General features: G+C 45.4%; 1 protein-coding gene across 7 annotated transcripts in view; it reads left to right on the forward strand.

Annotated features, from left to right (window-relative positions):
• SCAF11 (SR-related CTD associated factor 11) overlaps positions 1 to 20,175 on the forward strand; it is a 65,761-nt gene that overhangs the window by 13,297 nt on the left and 32,289 nt on the right. For all 7 annotated transcript variants that reach the window (XM_083182650.1, XM_083182647.1, XM_083182652.1 and 4 more), the window contains exons 3-6: positions 10,277 to 10,431; positions 17,521 to 17,598; positions 19,265 to 19,356; positions 20,054 to 20,109. In XM_083182650.1, coding sequence (XP_083038776.1) covers positions 10,277 to 10,431; positions 17,521 to 17,598; positions 19,265 to 19,356; positions 20,054 to 20,109 — 381 coding nt within the window. The remainder of the gene's footprint in view (positions 1 to 10,276; positions 10,432 to 17,520; positions 17,599 to 19,264; positions 19,357 to 20,053; positions 20,110 to 20,175) is intronic.

The following is a 20,175-nucleotide window of genomic DNA, read 5'->3' on the forward strand; positions in this document are numbered from 1 at the left end:
GTCAAACCCTCTTGAAAAAGGTGCTGTTGCACCGAAACGGCCGTCGAGGAGACGGGAGAATTTACATTGTATCTCTTAAATGCCTGATGGGTGATGTATACCATATTTATCTTTGATCTGAGCTTGAAGATTTGCTTGCATTAAATATGCATTAAGAAATTTCAATTGGACTTCCTTATTTCCTGGTGCCGGTTGTTCTGTACTACTCAGGACTCTACCTCTATACAATTGTTACCTGGCACAGAATTTCAATACATGTCAGCGTGTGCGTTTGCTCTGTGGACTATATATATATATATATATATATATATATATATATATATATATATATATATATATATATATATATATATATATATATATATATATATATATATATATATATATATATATATTGATTGTTGCTGTTGGCTGCCACTCAAAGAGACTTTCATCCAATCAACGTTTTGGGCCGTTATGCCCTTTATCAAGACAAATCACGTGATTTGTCATAATGGCCCGAAACGTTGACTACAAACTTACACTTGTATAATCTACAGATTGCAGTATTTGAGAGGGCCAGTAAGGAATACTTGCCTTGGGGCCCAGATCATGTAGGGCTTTGTGACACTCTGGAATCTAATCTTCATATAGAATCTTACAGGCATCTAGTGAATGTGTATTATAGCCTCACAATTTTTGCAATTTTCACCCTATTCAACCTTAACCAATTTTCTCTACCGTCCAATGGGATACTGGGCTTCACTACTATGGGGATTGAGACCTCCGCAGGAGAGACATGCACATAAAAGAACTTTCAGTGTGGGTGCACTGGCTCCTCCCCTCAATCTCCCTCCACTAGTCAGTTTTGAAAAATGTGCCTCAGGAGAGGCAGTGCATCCAGAGTTTTTTCCACATTTATTTTCAAGTTTGTTATTTTGGGGCGCTGTGGTGACCGCACAGCTGTCCTGCTTCGTGGGTGTCAGGGGAAGGGTCAGTCCCCGACCTCTTCAGGTGCAGAGCTGACCCTGCTACAGGACAATCCAGTCCTGCGTGGGACTTGTCACCGCACAGCATTGCGCTGTAGCGAGCAAGTCCCCTAGCCGCCGCACACCCCTGACAGGTCTGAAGACATCGGTGGTGAGTACAGGCTGGGGGTCCCACAAGGGGTCCCCGCAGCCATTTCTGGTGCGGCAAGACGACGGCTAGTAATGGCGGCTCTCCAGCAGGGACCGCGTGAACACCGCGTCTGATAACTGGCATAGGGGTGCTGCCGCTGGACCACCAGGGACACCCCTCAGGGTATAATGTATGATATATATATTTTACACCTTTAATAATGTCAGTATAATTATATGTAAGCGCCAGCTCCGTGTAAGGGGGCAGGGCTTCTCTCAGAGCGGGACCAAGCTCTGCTGGGCGCGCGCTGTCACTTCCTGCTTCTTCACACGCTGCCAGACTCCATTACAGGGCTCCTCACTGGCGTGGTGGATCCGGGTACTTGCAGCACGGCAGAGACAGCAGGTTTTTTATAGCGATTTAGCGCTGCTGCGCTATCTAGCTTAGTCAGACACTGTGTTGTTTATATCACTGTGTTTAGCGTTACCAGCTCACCCAGATCTGTGAGTTCAGGTTAAGGGTGCACTTGGCTCCCCAATTGCTCTGTTTTTTCCCCACTGTTTAGTTACAGACACAGCATAAAGCAAGCACATAGTCTGTTTTCACTCAGAGGAAACACATCCAGCAGTGTGTGCACGTGTGTGACTGCGTGGGGGTTGTGTTTGTTACTACAGACATTGTAGTACTATCTCATCATGGTGAAAAAGTTCACTTGTATGGTGTGTAGCACCAAGTTTGTGCCCAAGTCACAGTCCCAGGTTACTTGTGAGGCTTGTATGTCACCACAGCCCAGTAGTGCTGACACCCAGATCAGTGGGGTTCCCCCACAGCTTGCGTGGCAATCGCAGACAGACGCGCAGGAGCCTGCGTGGGCCTCCAACATAAAGACCTTGTTGGATTCTGTGGCTTCACAGCTTTCCACTAACACTCAGCAAACGCAGAGGGTTCAGAGGGAATTGTCCATGTTAGCTGCCAGGGTGGATATTCTTCATACCCAAAATGTACCTCCTCCGCCCGCACAGCCTCAAAAGAGGCAGGCTACTGCTATGGATCCTGACACAGATGAGGACATATTGGAGGAGGGTGAGGAGCAGGGTCTGCAGGAACCAGCTCCTGAGACGGCAGTGCATGGTCCCGAGCCCCTTATCAGGGCCATTAGGGATGTTTTAGATCTCCCAGTAGAGGCATCCACAGAAGGAGATCCTTTCTTCATGACTCAGAAGAAACAGCCAGTGTACTTCCCTGAGCAGGCAGAGTTAGAGACTGTATTCAGAGAAAGAAAAGAAATGTCTCTACGTGGTGCACCTAAAGATACAGAAATTTATTAAAAAGTAACTTTTATTTCATATTCATAAAAAACAAGGGTGCGAAATATTGACAGACAGATGACAAACATAAAACACGGACGGTGCAATAAAAAAGGATAAATTTTTATCCTTACACAGTGTGGACCCAATTCCCCAAATGACCCCTTGTAAATGTATATACGTGCTCCTATGGCACTGCTGGCAGACACAATGAGACACTTCACAAAAATGTGTGTGCCAAACACAATGGTTTCAAGTGTCTGTCAGCCACTGTTAGTGTGTTTCAATAGGCTTGTTCACTGCTGGCTCATAGTATCATGTGGGCTCCGCTCTAATGGTGCTGCTAATTTCCCCGGAGCAGGGTAACTGGGGACGTGGTGTGACTAGCCCTCCCTGATCCTGCCAGGAGGGAATATACCAAAGTGCACCTTATGAGTATAAATACAATCACAAATGTATGGTCACCCTTGCTGAAACATATAAGGGGCTGAGCATTTATCCGGCTGGTGGAACCTGGCCAGAAATGCCACTTCTGAGCCAAGATTCTCACTGCTGCCGGGAGATGAGCCGAAGAAATGAGCTGACAAGCAGCGGGGGAACGGCACGGGACTATGTATAGACAGGCGGCGTGTATGTGTCACCGCCGTCTGTCTCCCGTCTGATCCCAGAAAGGCGCACAGAGCTTCAGTAGGCAGCGGCGTGTACACGATAGCGCCGACTGTCTCACTGTGGCTCTGTGATTTAGGGAGGCGGCGGTGCAGACGCCTAGCACCGCTGCTCCAGGTAGGCTTACGATCCCAGTGAAAACTGGCGTACGTGAGCCCTACCGTTAGGCAGCCAGAACACACAATAAATTTTCACAATGTCAATGGGGAGGGGAAGAGGGGAGTCAAACACACTGATTTAGGTCAGTGTACACTTCGCAAAACGGAGCTTCATCAGGACCAGCCTGGCAAGCCTCCGGAAGCTCCTTTTATACCTGTGGTAAGTAAGTGATCCAATTCAGGTGAGTATGAATGGGTGGGTCCAGGTACCTGCTCCCTGTCAATCACCCTTGGTATGTGGGCGTAAAAAGTCTGACTTAGTGCAAAAGTGAGCTAGGAAACTGAGTCCTATGTTTAAACATGAATTGGAGTACCACTATGGAAATGGTTTCAGGATAAATATATGTAAAAAGGAGAAGAACACCGTTATCTATACGTATGAAGAGAAAAACATCTTGCGATAGATCTATTTAAATCAATCACATAAAAAATATATAATAAAATATATATGAAGAAAGAAACATAAAATATATATGAAGAAAGAAAACATGTGTATATAGTGATCTATATGAATAGGGTACTGCCAAATGGCAACATGAGCTCACGTGACCGCACTGTGTGTGGTACCCAAATGCACATATCTGGTCTGAGTTAGATGGGGTGTCATCATGGGTACCCAAAAGTACCATCAGTCTCATAAATATAATCGATCCTCATAAAAATAGAAATACATGATCTCATTTAATAGGAAATGTAAGCGTGCATTTTTATCTAGGCGTTTATATCATCTGTGTTCATGTCAGAAACTGGTGATGAAGTGATATGAAATAATAACACCACAAAGTGGTGAAGATTATGACCTGGACTATATTCCAGGACAAGTGAAAGACAGTGAAAAACGTGTGAAAAAACAAGCAGAATATATAAGTGCAAAAAAACAAAAAGGTGAAAGAAGGAGGGGACTGAAGAGCCTTGTGTCACGTATCCTAAGTGGGTTCTCTGATTTGAAGGGATGAGATCCCCAATAAAAAGTGCACCTAAGGGTTAATCTCAGGAAAGATTTTAGAATAAATAGTGTGAGTGCTGTGGTCAGGATGAAGTGAGAAATAAATATATAAAAATCAGCCGCAAACGGGTGAGTTTTTTAGTGTCTGGTTTCCTATACCTCATGAACACTATGTAGGAAGTAAAAATAGGCAGTGGATATTCTAATAGGATCACCCCAGTGTTGGAAATAGGATGATCTCCTCCCATGGGGGTACACCAACATATACGGAGTGTCTCAGATATGTGTGGAACCAAAAAGTACCCAGAAGGGGTGGCCGGCTAACAGATTATGAAGATGGGTTTGTAAAATTATTATTATGTGACCCTTCCTGGATCACCTAGGATCATATATGGGTCACCCCTGGACTCCAAAAGGTAATGATGGGAGAGCCAGAAAAATGAGAAAAATGGAATGGAAGTGACTTCCAATATGAATCAGGTACGTATAAAGTCAGACTGTGCATATAGGAAATAGGAATCTGATAGATAACATGGGTAAGTATATGTAAGAATATATAATTATATACAATTTTCAGAGTTCGACTCAAATACACAAAAATCGCCTCTGCTTTCCCCAGATAAAAAAAGGGGGGGGGGGGAGGTTTACAGACGGCGCCAGAAAGAAGGAGGTATAATTAATGATAATACAATACATCGAAACCGGTTTAGGTGAGGCTGATACCCTCATCCATATGATTATGTGAAGGAAAGAGAGATGGATTTATGAAGGAGATAAGGGAAAATGAGCAAGGACAACCGTGAATGGTGGAATCATAAGAACACCGTGAAATTGTTTTCCTCATTGAGTCCATGAGGTGTCATGGTATTCATTAGAAAGATGAGGCGGGTTTCCTGTTTCAAAAGTTCACGGTCCCAGTCACCTCTCCTGATCCCCATATCAATTTTCAGCATCCCAAAGGCTTTGAGACCATGGGGATTGCTGCCATGGTGTCTCAAAAAGTGCCTTGCGACTGGTGTCAAGGTTTTGAAAAGAGAGCTATCTCTAGGGGCATTCCTGATATTGAGATGGTGCTCTGACAGTCTCTTTTTCAGTGGTCGGCGGGTTTTGCCAATGTAGTGCTTTCCGCAGGGGCATTCCAAGTTATAGATAACCCCTGCGGTGTCACATGTGATGTATTGTCCTATTTTCCAATCCTTCCCATATCTGTCTATATAGGAGTGACATGTGGTCATCATGGGACACATTTTACAGGTACCACATTTAAAAGAGCCCTTCTTGAAGATCAGTTTGCGGGTCTCTTTTTCAAGATGGCTGTGGACCAGGACGTCCCTCAAGTTATCGCTCCGTCTCCAACTGATATCGACCCTATCTCCCAAAACTCTTTCCAGATCTTTATCAGTTTTGAGGATATGAAGATGTTTATTAAGGACACTCTGAACTTCTCGCCATTCCCGGCAGACTGTGCAAATTCATAAATCCTGTGCGACTGACCTTCCCCCATACCCCCCACCCTGTTTTTTGCAGAGTTAGAGACTGCTTTCAGGGCTGCATGGCAAAACCCTGATAAGAGGTTTACTCTTTCAAAACATATCCTTTTGAACCTTTTGGGCAGAAAGAAATGGGAGGAGCCACCGGTAGTGGACTCCTCTGTTTCCCGCCTCTCTAAGAAGGTGTTGTTACCAGTCCCAGGGGTATCCACCCTTAAGGATGGGGCGGACAGAAGGCTGGAAGCTACCCTCAAGTCCATATATACGGCTAGTGGGGCATCCCAGCGTCCAGTTTTAGCCAGCTGCTGGATGGCCAAGGCTATTCATACCTGGTCAACCCAGATTCAGGAAGGGTTGTTGGGTGACATGACTGTGGCCCAGATAGGGGACAGCCTGCGTCACATTCAGGATACCGCAAAAATCCTGTGCGAGGCACAAAAGGAATTGGGCGCAATTAACGCGTGCAATTCAGCCATGGCGGTTTCAGCCAGACGGGCCTTGTGGCTGCGGCAGTGGTCTGCAGATGTAGACTCAAAGAAGAGTGTGGAGGGTATTCCCTTTACAGGAGAATGGCTGTTTGGCAGTGAATTAGACGGTTGGATTTCCAAAGCCACGGCAGGAAAATCTACCTTCCTTCCATCAGCCCCCACGGTTGCAAAGCGTACCTTCACAGGTGCTTCCCAGCAGTCCTTTCGTGGGAACAGGTTTCGCCCCAAGGCTAGGGGCGCCTCCAATGCCAGCAGGGGCACGAGAGGCAAGTTTAGGAAGCCTAACACCTCCAACACCCAGGACCGTCCAAATGCCGCGACTTCCTCTAAGCCTGCAGCATGACGGTGTTTTCCCGCCACGAGACTCTCTCGCGGTGGGAGCGCGATTGTTGCATTTCAGCCATGTGTGGGACGCCTCGGGTCTGGATACCTGGGCCAGAGGTCTCATTTCTCTAGGTTACAAGCTGGAATTCGACAAACCCCCTCCCAGACGATACTTCAGGTCGGCACTTCCAGCATCCCAGGAAGATCAGGTGCTCCTTCAGGGGGCCATTACCAGGCTGCTTCAGTCTCAGGTAATTGTACCGGTGCCAGACACGGAGCAGGGCCAGGGATATTATTCCAACTTATTCCTGGTACCGAAGCCAGACGGCTCAGTAAGACCCATCCTGAATCTAAAGTCACTGAACCCCTTCCTGCGCGTGTTCAAGTTCAGGATGGAGTCCTTGCGCTCTGTGATCGCCAGCCTAGAAAGAGGGGAGTTCCTGGCCTCTATAGACGTCAAAGACGCCTATCTACACATTCCTATCTGGCCCCCACACCAAATCTATCTCAGGTTTGCCTTGGGGAACGACCATTACCAATTCCGGGCGTTACCTTTCGGCCTGTCGACAGCCCCGCGGGTTTTAACAAAGGTAATGGCGGAAATGATGTCACTACTCAGGCTCCGAAGGGTGAATGTAGTGCCATACCTGGACGACCTGCTAATAAAAGCAGGATCGGCGGAGGCTTTAAGCAGTGCTCTCAATCTGTCCATACAGGTTCTAAGAGACCACGGGTGGATCCTAAACATGCCCAAATCATCGCTGGTTCCAACCCAGAGGATGGTTTTCTTGGGCATGATCCTGGATACATCAGAACAAAAAGTCCTTCTGCCGATGGAAAAGGTCACTGCAATACAACAGCTGGTCAGGGAGGTCCTACAGTCACCTCTGGTACAGATCCATCTTTGCCTCCGGCTTCTAGGCAAGATGGTGGCTTCATTCGAAGCAATACAATTTGGCCGCTTCCATTCCAGTACTTTTCAATTGGATATTCTGACAAAATGGTCCGGCTCCCCCCTGCAGATGCGCAGAAGGATTGGCCTTGCAACAAGAACCAGGATCTCGCTACAGTGGTGGCTAGATTCATCCAATTTGTTGGCAGGCAGACGGTTCCAGATCCAGGACTGGATTCTGGTAACCACGGACGCCAGCCTGAGGGGCTGGGGAGCTGTGACACAGGGAGTCCGCCTACAGGGTCGATGCTCTTCACTGGAGTCAGGCCTTCATATCAACAAGCTGGAGTTGAGGGCGGTCTTCTATGCCCTGTTACAGGCAGCTCCATTGTTACAGGGAAAGGCGATCCAGGTCCAGTCGGACAATGCCACCACTGTGGCCTATATAAATCGGCAGGGTGGTACCAAGAGCATGCCTTGCATGAGAGAAGCGTCAAAAATTCTGTCCTGGGCGGAACAGAATGTCCAGGCCCTGTCTGCCATTTTTATCCCGGGGGTCGACAATTGGGAGGCGGACTTCCTGAGTCGTCACGATCTTCACCCGGGAGAGTGGGGCCTTCACACTCAAGTGTTCAATGCCATAGTGGATCTGTGGGGGCTCCCTCAGATCGACCTGATGGCTTCACGATTGAACAACAAGGTAGCAATGTACTGTGCACGGACCAGAGACCCAGGGGCGATAGCGGTGGACGCTCTCACCTGGACCTGGGATTTCCAATTGGTGTACCTCTTCCCACCTCTCCCATTGTTGGCTCGGGTGCTAAAGCGGCTCCGGCATCAGGGGACGGAGGCCATACTGGTGGCACCAGACTGGCCAAGAAGGGCCTGGTACGGGGACATTCAGGCCATGCTAGTGGAAGACCCGTGGCGTCTGCCCCTAAGAGAAGACCTGCTCCTCCAGGGCCCGTTCGTCTTCCAGGACTTACAGCGGCTACGTTTAACGGCCTGGAGGTTGAGCGGCAGATCTTAGTCCACAAGGGTCTCCATCCCTCTGTCGTCACTACAATGATAAAAGCCAGGAAGCCGGTGACGGCTGCTCATTATCATGTAATATGGCGCAGATATATTGCCTGGTGTGAGAAGAATGACTTGCCTCCGGCCAGTTTTCGATTAAACAGTCTGCTACGTTTCCTTCAGGCTGGCCTGGATAAGGGACTTAGATTGGGTTCCTTAAAGGTCCAAGGTCCAAATCTCCACACTATCTGTGTTTTTTCAGAAAAAGATTGCGGCCTTGCCGGAAGTACAAACCTTCTTACAGGGGGTGCTGAGGATTCAGCCCCCCTTTGTGCCTCCCACTGCACCATGGGATTTGGAAGTAGTTCTTACTTTCTTAAAATCAGCCCGGTTTGTTCCATTGGAAGAGTCTGAGCTGCGACACCTCACTTGGAAGACTGTTGTTTTGCTGGCTCTAGCTTCGGCCAGGAGGGTGTCCGAGCTCGGGGCCTTATCTTGTCGGAGCCCTTACCTTGTGTTCCACAACGATAGGGCGGAACTCAGGACTAGTCCACAATTCCTTCCAAAGGTGGTGTCAGGGTTCCACCTAAACCAACCTATTGTGGTTCCTTCTAGCGCGACACACCCAGATATACCAGATACCTTGGATGTGGTCCTCACCCTTAAGGGGTATGTCAAGCGCACAGCTAGGATCCGTAAGACGGACAGCCTGTTTGTGCTTTATGATGCGCAGAAGAAGGGTTTACCTGCTTCAACGCGTACCATTGCCAGGTGGATAAGATGTACTATCCAGCAGGCTTATGCATCAGCTGGTTTGTCGCTTCCTTTTTCAGTAAAGGCTCATTCAACCAGGTCTGTAGGTACCTCTTGGGCGGCTGCTCGAGGGGTGTCGGCAATGCAGCTATGCAGGGCCGCAACTTGGTCAGGGCAACACACATTTGTGAAGTTCTACAAGTTTGACACCCTGGCCAGGGAGGATTCCCAGTTCGGGAATGCGGTTCTACAGCAGAATCCGCACGTTCCCACCCGTTCTGGTAGCTTTGGGACCTCCCCATAGTAGTGAAGCCCAGTATCCCATTGGACGGTAGAGAAAATAGGATTTTGGGTACCTACCGGTAAATCCTTTTCTCGTAGTCCATATGGGATACTGGGAGCCCGCCTCAGTGCGGCTTTTTCTGCTGTCAGACCTACTTTATTGTTAGGCTTATTGCCTTGTTTTCTATAGGATAAATATGACTATAGATTTGTTCTAGTTACAGGTGTCCTCTTAAGTTGTTAGGATTCACCTCTTTTATAGGTTTTTTGTTCGTTTGGGTGTGCTGGATGAATCTCACCACAATACATTATCACATACTCCTCACATGCTCTCCTTCGGCACAGTTTTTGCATTAACTGACTAGTGGAGGGAGATTGAGGGGAGGAGCCAGTGCACCCACACTGAAAGTTCTTTTATGTGCCTGTCTCTCCTGCGGAGGTCTCAATCCCCATAGTAGTGAAGCCCAGTATCCCATATGGACTACGAGAAAAGGATTTACCGGTAGGTACCCAAAATCCTATTTTCCGCCTGGATGGCAAAATCTGGCACAGATGAAAACCTTGTGAATCGGCATATATATGCTACAAATCCACGTGTTTTGGTGAATTCGCCATAATTTTTGCCCTTGCCGATCCACCCCATAAAAGTGAAATGGCATGGGCAAAACTACTCAAAAATTGGCGAAACCACCAGTGATTGAATACTGATCATCGATTCAGTGCTGGTTTTTTTTTTCAGCCTGCCTAAAAATTCGGCACAGATTGAATGCCCCCCTAAATCTCAACTTATTTTGTATATGAATAACAGCCACGTCATTTAATTGAAGTGACTAAAATGTTTTGCATCTTATTTCACAGGTGAAGAAAATGAAAACGGCATCTGTGCCAGTGCTGTAGCTTTAAATGCATCAGAGAGGTGTCCTATATGTCTTAACAGCCTATCTTTGGAAGTTGGCTTTCCAGAAGATTGTGGGCACGCTTTTTGTGTTTTCTGCATTCTGAAATGGTCTGAAGTAAGTGTAAAGTTGAAAATATTGCAAAATGTGCTTTGTTAGAGGTTTAGGGTGTATGAAGGGATGTTCTGCTATGTTTATGAAGAGGATCACTGGTCTGAGTGTGGTGCAGGAAATGACTGCAGCAGACATCATGTGAACTTGACTTGTTTCTCCTGCCTACCTGGGAATTAGACCATCTCTGCAGATGTGCACAACATCTCCTTCCCCTAACTACATGACCTATTACTCCCTACCCAGCTCTCATCATTACAGTGACAGTTATACATTAATCAGAAAGTAAACACTGCCCACTGGTTTGTACATTTGGGCTGGAATAGACTAAATTGTTATTTTGAACAGAACACTATTCTTCAAGAATGGCTCATGAAAATTGGTGGATATCCCCTTTATTTATGTAAAAAATCCTTATGTCCTTTGGGCATGATCAATTATTTCCGGTGTCTACTCTGCTTAGTATAATTATCCTCTGTATAATGGTTTATTGTACTTTTTATATGTTATGGGAGAACTCTACCTCGAGAGGGAACTATATGGAAAGTAGAGACAGTAACATGACAGTTAAGGGAAGATTTTCTGGTACTTTATTGCTCTATTTTATCTCTCTATCCAAGACTTTGTATATAGATAACTTAATTTTTAAATTACCAGTTCTACAATATTCGCGTGCACATTTCAATGAAAACAATTCCCACCAGAACCATATAGATGTGTGGAGTTAGCAAATTCTCTTGTAGCGTAAACCTGTACATAGTTTCATTAAATTGTACTTCATTCATGGAGAGGCTAGAATCTGGGCACCCCTCTCCACTGTATCCCGAAATCCACCACAACGTGCCAGCTTCAGTTTGATGCGGTCATGAGCATGCACCATTTTGTAGGGGCTGACTTTAAGTGTCACCCCTTTTTTACCTTTATAAAGGTGCTTACACAGTCGATTTTTGAGCTCAAAGTAGCTCACTTTTCTCGTTTTCAGCTTAATATTGACTAGTGTGTATGATTTTGCGATGAGAGCTGATGCGTGCTCCCACGTGATCGTCGTCTGTTGGCCTGTTTTGAAGTAGTCTCCTACTATGGAAAGTGGTTCACCCCCCCCAGTGAAAATCGATGGGCCGGTTGAAAATAGATAAGTGTGTATGCACTGAGCCAATTCTCACCAAACTATTTTCATTACAACATTCAGGATACACACTGGGCAAAAACGCCCAGTGTTTATACCACATTAGAGAGGGCAGTGAAAGGTATTTTATCGGATGCCGTCACTGAGTCTCCACCGATCCTAGCACCTGTGCTGACTTCTTTTTGTCTGTGGCACATTTTAACGTGCCTACAAGGGTGGCTGATAAAGCTCCTGGACTGTGTTCATGGTATGCTGAAACACTTTCTAAGTGTCTTACCCTTTTCAGGGGAGATTTCCTTGACCTAGGGTCGTTGCTGTGGTGACTTTGCCTGGAATGGTTTTCCTTCCTTCTGCGACTCCTTTCTTAGCCCAGAGGAAATCCAGAACTTCAATTTCCACTTTTTTTCTTTAGATTCCTTTCTTCCCCACAAACTCTGTCCTATGGTAGGGAGCCTTGGTCCACCAGGCAGCTGACATGCATGCCACATGATGGGGCGGGTTTCCAGTCCAGGGAGACCCCAGCATGAAAGGATGATTTCTGCGGTTTTTGGCTATATGAATGGAGACTACTTCTAAACTAATCTGAAGATGTTTCCCATTAACACAGTCTCACTTTTCAAAAGCACCCGGCCACCAGCTTTGCAGTAACTGGGGAGCAATCTGGAAGCCTGCACACTCTTTTCTGGTCCCCAGAATCTTTATTTTGGTTCCCCAGCTTTAAAAAAAAAAAAAAAAAAATTATATGCCAGACTTTTCCTGACTTAAAAATTGGACGTCTCGCACCAGCCTATCCTCATGGTGCTAAACGGGTATTTAGGGATGTTCAGGTTACCTCTGGAACAGACTGATATTACAGCATTTTTAACCATCCACAATGCCAATTTGCAGTTTCCCATACGAGTTAATCAACAGTGCTTGCTCTGGTTGGAGGTACTTGAACATCACTTTATGGTTTCTGGCATTTTTGGACAGTCTGCTACTCCTCATGTTTTTATGCAGGGCATGGCCGCCAGTGGAGTCTCCAAAGTTGCGACAAAGTAGGACTGGGTGTTCCTTCCCAAAAGCGCAGTGCATCACACACCTCTGTTTTTGCATCCTTTTTGTATCTGAATTTTTTTTGTGTTTTTTTTCTTATATCCTGGACCAGTCACTGGGTGTCCTTAGGAAACCCTTCTGTATCGCAATAGATATCAAGTCTCTGAAAAATCCTCATTTGCTAGAATTCCTTCTGGTTTCAGGAGATGATACAGTGAAAACCGTGATGTTCCAGAGCTCTTCAGGTTTCCCTCTCTGCAGACTGACTTTGGGTCTTGCCGACAAAACATTGTATATTCTGGATTCACAGCTGAGTGTTGCAACACTTCTGTATTTAGATCCTGGGCTCTGCAGTTTCCACTTTCAATGTGGTAGACGACACTCTGATTGAGGGGTGAATTTATGAAGCTTGGAGAAGTGTTATCTATCCCCATAAAGAACGTTATGAGCAAGGTGATAATGGTTCCGCCAATCAGCTACAATATGTAAATTGACAGGTAAGAGCTGATTGGCTGAACCATTATCACCTTGCTCATAACGTTCTTTATGGGGATAGATAACACTTCTCCAAGCTTCATAAATTCACCCCTCAGTCTGTACCTCTTCAGTTGAAGTGTTTGGCTTGGCAGAATAGAGCCTTTTCAGCTAAAGCCACAGTTATTCACTCATTCTCAGAATTGTCTGGTGCAGAGACAGACTGACATTGTAACAGAATTGGTCCTCGTGACTGCACTCACGGTCATGCAACTGGGAAGGTGGTAGCCTGGTTTGTACCTGGGTTTTTGATGATGGTGCTTTGCCTCATCCACAGGCTGCTGAGATGCTGTTCCTGTGCCTAAGGGGTTTCAAGCTCTCCTGTTGGCCTTTCCTGTGGTGTAGTGCAGAGGTTCTCAAACTGTGGGTCCCAACCTTCTTGGTAAGGGGTCGCGACTCCATGTTACTGACCATCAGGCTGATGACTCTTCTATTATCAGTCAATTATTCAAGGAGTCTGAAAAATCTGTTGAATTGTCTGTTATTTTAGACTCCTCCCATCACTTTGTGCCTCCACAATGCTGCCATGCATGTGCTGTCTGCTGACTACACATGTGATGTGATGACATTCTGCAGTACCTTGCTGGGGTCCTGTAATAATGTTTATTGTCTGATGGGGTCCCAGAGCAAAATAGTTTGAGGAACACTGGTATAGTGTATGTTCCTGCTTTTATATACATTTTATTTTGATCTCAAGGTTCGGAACGGGCCATCGCTGTGTCTTCGGACACTGTAGATCCTACAGTGCTTGCTACTTGGCTAGATACTTTGCCCCAGATTGTTGTGGCGCACAGGTTCTCTCATTTATCAAGATGGGTCTGGTTTTTGGACTTAAGGGTTTAGTGCTGTCTGTTCTCTTCTGTGGCATATTGCACTTTTCGTCCTTTGGTCCCAGATGCTCCATTCATTTCTTTAGTCTTTTCCATATGGGGGCATAGTTGGCTTTCGTGGAAGACATCACATCGGCCCAGATAATATTAATGCAGCTCTCTGCGTCTAGCTACAGATCAAGGGGGCAGATGTATTATACCTGGCGAAGAGATAAAGTGGAAGGAGAAAACGCACCAACCAATGAACTCCCAACTGTCATATTTCAAACACAGCTGATTGGCTGATGTGTTATCTCCTTTCACTTTATCTCCACTTTATCTCTTCGCCAGACTTAATACATCTGCCCCTATATCTGAAAATACAATAACATAGATCTATCTTTTTTTTTTTTTTTTTTTCCCATATTTTGTTCCTTTGTATTGTACCTTGTTGGCATCATAAATGATGCCAACAAGGTACAGATCCATGTACCCAACAGTTGAAGCAGGTTCTGTACTGGCCTATTGGGCTGATATACTAATGCTTCCTTGTTGGTGTTAGGGAGGCTCAGGTTCTATTCCCAATGCAGATTTTCTTTTAGTAATTCACCAACAAATCCACTTTATATAAATACCGTGGACATGTTGGTGCATTATCCCCTTGTGCTTATCTCTTTACCAGACTTATCTGCCCTATTTTGCCTAATATACCCTTTTGGGAAATTTGCCTGTTCTGGAAATACATATGTCTTGTATTTTCTACATTCATAAGATTTTATGTATGGCAATATTCCCTGTTTCTGTAGGCTGTGAGCTGGCAATTATAATATAATTAATTTGTACTTCCTAAACCTTAAATAAGCCATAATTGGGATGCATATGTATAGTGCTCTCCTTTTCTGTCATTCTCTAACACTTTTGAGTCAATCAAACTACCAACGAGTTCATTGCAGTGCGGGGAAGTGCATCTGTATACCAAACTTGTGGTACTTCCAGATTTTCATTAACAGCCAAGTCCAAGTTAAGGTTGGGGTGAGTGTCGGGCACTCAAGTGGGTCGAGTGGAACCCACCCACTTTAGTGACCTCAGAGGGCCCGGCCCACCACATTCAAAGTGTGCCCTTCCCTTGCATAATCCTGGATGTAATAGGGTTTGAGAATCAGCAAGTGAGAGATTTGAGGTTTCCAATCAATTACATGGCAAAATCAACCTGGCTTTGCCATTTAAATGACTGCTCCTTTAAATAAAATCCACTTTCAACCATAGTTAATTTACCATAGGTTAAGGGGGAATTCAGTTAGGAGTGGTCATTTACAGAGGTAATTGTAAAATTGCTTAATTTTAATGAATAGTGTTCTGTAAACTTGCTCAGAAGTGTGGTGTCAAAAGTACCGTATATACTCGAGTATAAGTCGACCCGAATATATGCCGAGGCACCTAATTTTACAGCAAAAATACTGGGAAAACATATTGACTCAAGTGGGATAATTTTGAGGGTAATCTATTCTAGCCTGTGAGTTAGAATCAACTTTATTGGCCATGTGTGCTTGCGCACACTAGGAATTTTTTGTGGATATACAGTACAGCATCAGCAGGGATGAAGGGGGGGGGGGGGATTACATACTTTACATTGAGACATTACATGCGGGGAACACATACCCGCCAAGCAGCACAGCGCCTAGGCAGCCATCTGCGGCGCCACTGGTCGCTGCACCAGCTCGGGTAGGTAGCAGTAAAAGCAGGTACAGGACAGTATCACACAAGGAACACATACCCGCCGAGCTGCACAGCGCCTAGGCAGCCATCCGTGGCGCCACTGGTCGCTTCAGCAGCCAGGTAGATTACAATATAAGCAGGGACAGTATACTGGCACATAGAGAACATATACCCGCCAGGCTGCACAGCGCCTAGGCAGCCATCAGCGGCGCCACTGGTCGCTGCAGCAGCCTGGAAGGTAACAGCATGAGCAGAGGCATTTCAGTTAAAGCAGAGACAGTACAATTATCACAAGGGGGACAGGGGATAAGAGGATTACATGTGGCTGAGTGCACAGATCCGAGGCAGCCATTTGCGGCGCCATTTGCGGTGGGGGGGGTGGTGGGGGCGGGGGGAGGGGAGAGGAGAGTCAGTGAGGCCTGGGGAGGGTCAGTGAGGCCGGGGGCTGGAGTTGGGCCCTCCCTGTGCTGAGTTCCATGCTGCCCGATAGTCTTTTTCGAACCTGCTGTTAGCTGCTGGTGAGACATCCAGGGGCAGGGGGTCTCATCTCCTAGGTGAGGCAGGGGGCTGGGGGTGAGGGCCTGCAGGGAAGGTAGCATATGCCAGTGTCCTCCAGAGCAGAGGCCTCCTCACCTACCGGCCTGCGAGGGGGTGAGCCAGGGAGCCTGGGGCCATGGCTGGCGTTCAAAGCCAGATCCTCCTCACCTCACAGTGGGTCGTGGGGTGGACGGGGGGGTTCTCTTCTGCCGCTGCGTGGTCCACTGGCCGGGGCCGCTTTGGTGGATGAGGTTAGGCCCGGACTGCCGCTGCCCGGGGGGGATCCGGTCCGCTGCTGCCCGGGGGGATCCCGGTCCGCTCCTGCATGCGGGGATTCGGTCCGCTGCCTGCTCGTAGCTTGCCCGTCTCGAGTGGTAAGGGGAGCGCCAGGGGTGGGAGCACCGAGGAATGGAGCGGGAGCCTGGGACCGACCCCAGCAGCCTCCGGCTGCCCCATCAGTCTGGAGGACGGAGCTAGCGTGCTCTGCCCCTCCAGCTTCCTCGCCTCCTCCGGCTGCCTCCGATCGTCTCCTCCATCCGCCCTCCCGTCCGTCTCCCGACGCCTCGTCCGCCTCCACCACTCCTCTCCGGGGGCCGGGGATGGGGGAACTCCTTGGGTGGAAAAAGGGAGCTCAGAGGGAGCTCCGAGTTCGTGCGACCATCCTCGGCCCCCCACCGGATGTATATAAAAAGTTGCATACATTTGCATGATTTTGGTCATTTCGCCACTGGATTTAAAGCATAATTAATTTAAAGGCATTAAAGGGAATTTTTCTTTATTTTTTTTAGTTATAAATTATTGCGGTTTTAAACATTGTGGGAGAAATTCAATTGCCAAGCCAGCTGCTAGGAGATGGTGCCAATCAGAGTAGTTCAATTGTTGCTCTGCTTGGGCGCGAACAGCCACAAGCACTGACATTACTACTCTGTTATGCAAAAAGTGACCTGTTTTGGGTGCCAAAATGGCAATTTTCACATTGCACCCGGCACTTTGGTTGGGGTAAGCCACAGACAGGAGATTGGGTACCTAAGAACCAATGAATCGTCCCCAAATATGATGACCGCATTTATTATATCAAATTAATTGAAATGAAGGTAGAATTTTTTTACAAAAAGTTTGGAGATTATTTGCAAGGTGTCCATTTTATGACTAGATATGTTTGTCAGTTTGTAACTAATTGTTTTTACTCAAGAAAAAGGCAGTTACCCTATTTTAATGTTTAAGAGAAGTAATGATTGCAAAAAATATGCAGTAATTCACTTATCAAGCACTTTCAACCAATTTGATCAATTTGCTGAGAAGTTCATTCTGTGCTTGTTTTTTTTTTTTTCTTCCCAGACCTCCAATTCTTGTCCTGTTGACCGTAAACCATTTCAAGCTGTGTATAAAATAGACAACGTTGGAGGATGCACAAAGGTAGCTATTGTGTTTTTCCTAGTATGTAAGGAAAAAAACTACCCGCAATGGCCATGCATAGACTGAGGGTTGCATTGGCTAAGGTACTCATTAGACCAGTGGTTCCCAAACTGTGTGCCTAGGCACCCTGGGGTGCCTCAGGACACTAGCAGGGGTGCCTTGGGTTGGTGGACCAAGATCAATTCATATTATTTATGGTCAATGTACCAGGCAAAACCAGTGCTTGTGGCTGCCAATCATAGTATATGTGTACAAACCAAAGCAAATCCTGTCCCTCACCATATAACTGTGACATATAAACAGAATGCACTTCATTTAATATTTTTTTTTCTGAATTTCTCAATAAGAAGCATTTGGCCTAGGGGTGCCTTGAAAATATTTTGATGTTCTATGGTGCCGTGATTCAAAAAAGTTTGTGAACCACTGCATTAGACGATGTGCTACATCAACGATATTGACTATTTCTTCAGTGGCTGCATCCAAGAGTAAAGCTGTTGTTGGTGATAGAATTTGGCTGCATGTACAGGCAACAGATTGGGTTGTTAAAAACCCACGAGACCACAAAAAATGTTAACAATCTCTTTATTGTGACTATAGTTTAAAAATCTTTTCTGAACCCACCTGGGTACAAATTAGACAGCACCGCGAATGATGCGATGTCGCTCAGGAATTCCCTTGATCTAACTGGAACTCCCTGACAAATGGTATAGTGCATACACACTTAACGATGTTACAAATAATATACTTCAGTGGTCACTTCCAGAAGCATGCTGACATTGACAATCTAGTCAGGATTGAGCTTCATGTACAGACGAAAGAGGGGATCGCTAATAAACATCATTGGCAAAAATTATCTAATGTGTACCCAGTTGTCCATTTAAATTACCATTTGTATGTACTACTTTCATCTACTATAGACACTTTTTTTTTTTTTTTTGTGTCTTCTAATAAATACATTTCTTAAATGCCTATGTTTGAATGCTTTCTCTTTTGCAAGTATTATAAGAAATCAACACCGTCTTGCATGCTTGTAATTTCTCATTCCATTTTGTCTAAAGTAAATCTTATCCCTATACACCGAATTACAAGTTAATCTCTTTTGGACATCAGAAATTACCTTAGTGATCCTAAAAATTAACAAACCACTTGCATGGTCTACACAAAAATACTTTTTATCGTGTGTATAAAGAAGATCTTGCAATATTTAGGTCACCAGTCAATAGGTGGATAACCTATGCATTAGGTCGACAGGTACAAAAGATTACTATAACATGGTTGACCCAAGTTTTCAGGTTTTTTTGGTCTCCAACTAGTATGTTCATTAGGACCACAATGCATAAAAACATATACCCTCTTGGGCTGCTTGCTTGCCACACTCCAGACAAGAATGCTGCCCTCAACACAAGTTACTTATACTAATCACGATGCATGTGGATTCTAAATCAAGCAAACGTTGAGAAACCATGTATAAAAACTCAGAAAACATATTGACCATTATCATGTTGTAATTTAGACCCTCTTGACCTTACACACGTAACCTTCCCTCTGTGCATTTCTAGGATTAGGTGATGCACTATTGACTCTGTCTAAACATTGTCCTCTGTTTACACCTTCTCACTTTACATGCTAACATTCACACATTTTATTTTGTCTTCCCATTCGAAAGATCCGTGTAATGGAAAGAAGACCAAGAGAGAACTTTTATTGCATTTGCAATCAATGTTTACCATGCTGCACGAAGTGCAAGAAACATTTCAGGTTGGTGAAAAAAGTGTGAGAAAATTCATTCAATACAGCTAAGGCAATGTACAGTATAGCCATATTCATTTCACTGGAAAGTGTCACCGACACATTTATCGATAATTCTGGACAGCGTGTTCACATGCAAGGGAAGTTTAGGGTATGTTTCCTAGTCATTTCGTAGAAGTATATAACATTATTTAAGTTATTTATATAGCGCACAAACATTCAGCAGTGCTTACAGAGAATATTTAAACATCAGTCCGTGCCCCGGTGGAGCTTACACGCTCTATTCCCTACCACATGTACACGCATGCACATTTATTTAAGGGTTAATTTTGTTGGAACTAATTAACCTACCAGTGTATTTTTGGATTGTGGTAGGAAACCGGAGTACCCGGCGTAAACCCACGCAAGCATGTGGGTAATATACAAACTCCACACAGTTAGGGCCATGGTGGGAATTGAAACCATACATGGTGTAATATGTACTGGCCACTGGATGGGAAAACTACTTTAATTCCCCCCATAGAGGTGATGGGCAGCTTTAACCTTTTATGTAGGATTTTAGCTATCTTAATAGCTTGTCCTGTCACAATTAAATTTATGTGAATCTAAAAATATTTCACTTTAAATCACTTCAAAGAGGTGTAACATTGTGTTTTATTGTATTCTAATAGTCTATATAAATTACATCTGAATATTTGTTTTACAGATTGGTTGTGAACACTGAATCTACAAGTGAAAGCATAAATATGCTCAAGCAGAATAGTAAGTTTAAGTATTTGCATTTTTGTTTTAATTTTCTTTAGTTTTCACATATTAATGCTTTATCTT

Source organism: Crinia signifera, chromosome 4 (genome assembly GCF_055691185.1).
Source record: "Crinia signifera chromosome 4, ASM5569118v1, whole genome shotgun sequence".
NCBI classification, from domain to species: Eukaryota; Metazoa; Chordata; class Amphibia; order Anura; family Myobatrachidae; genus Crinia; species Crinia signifera.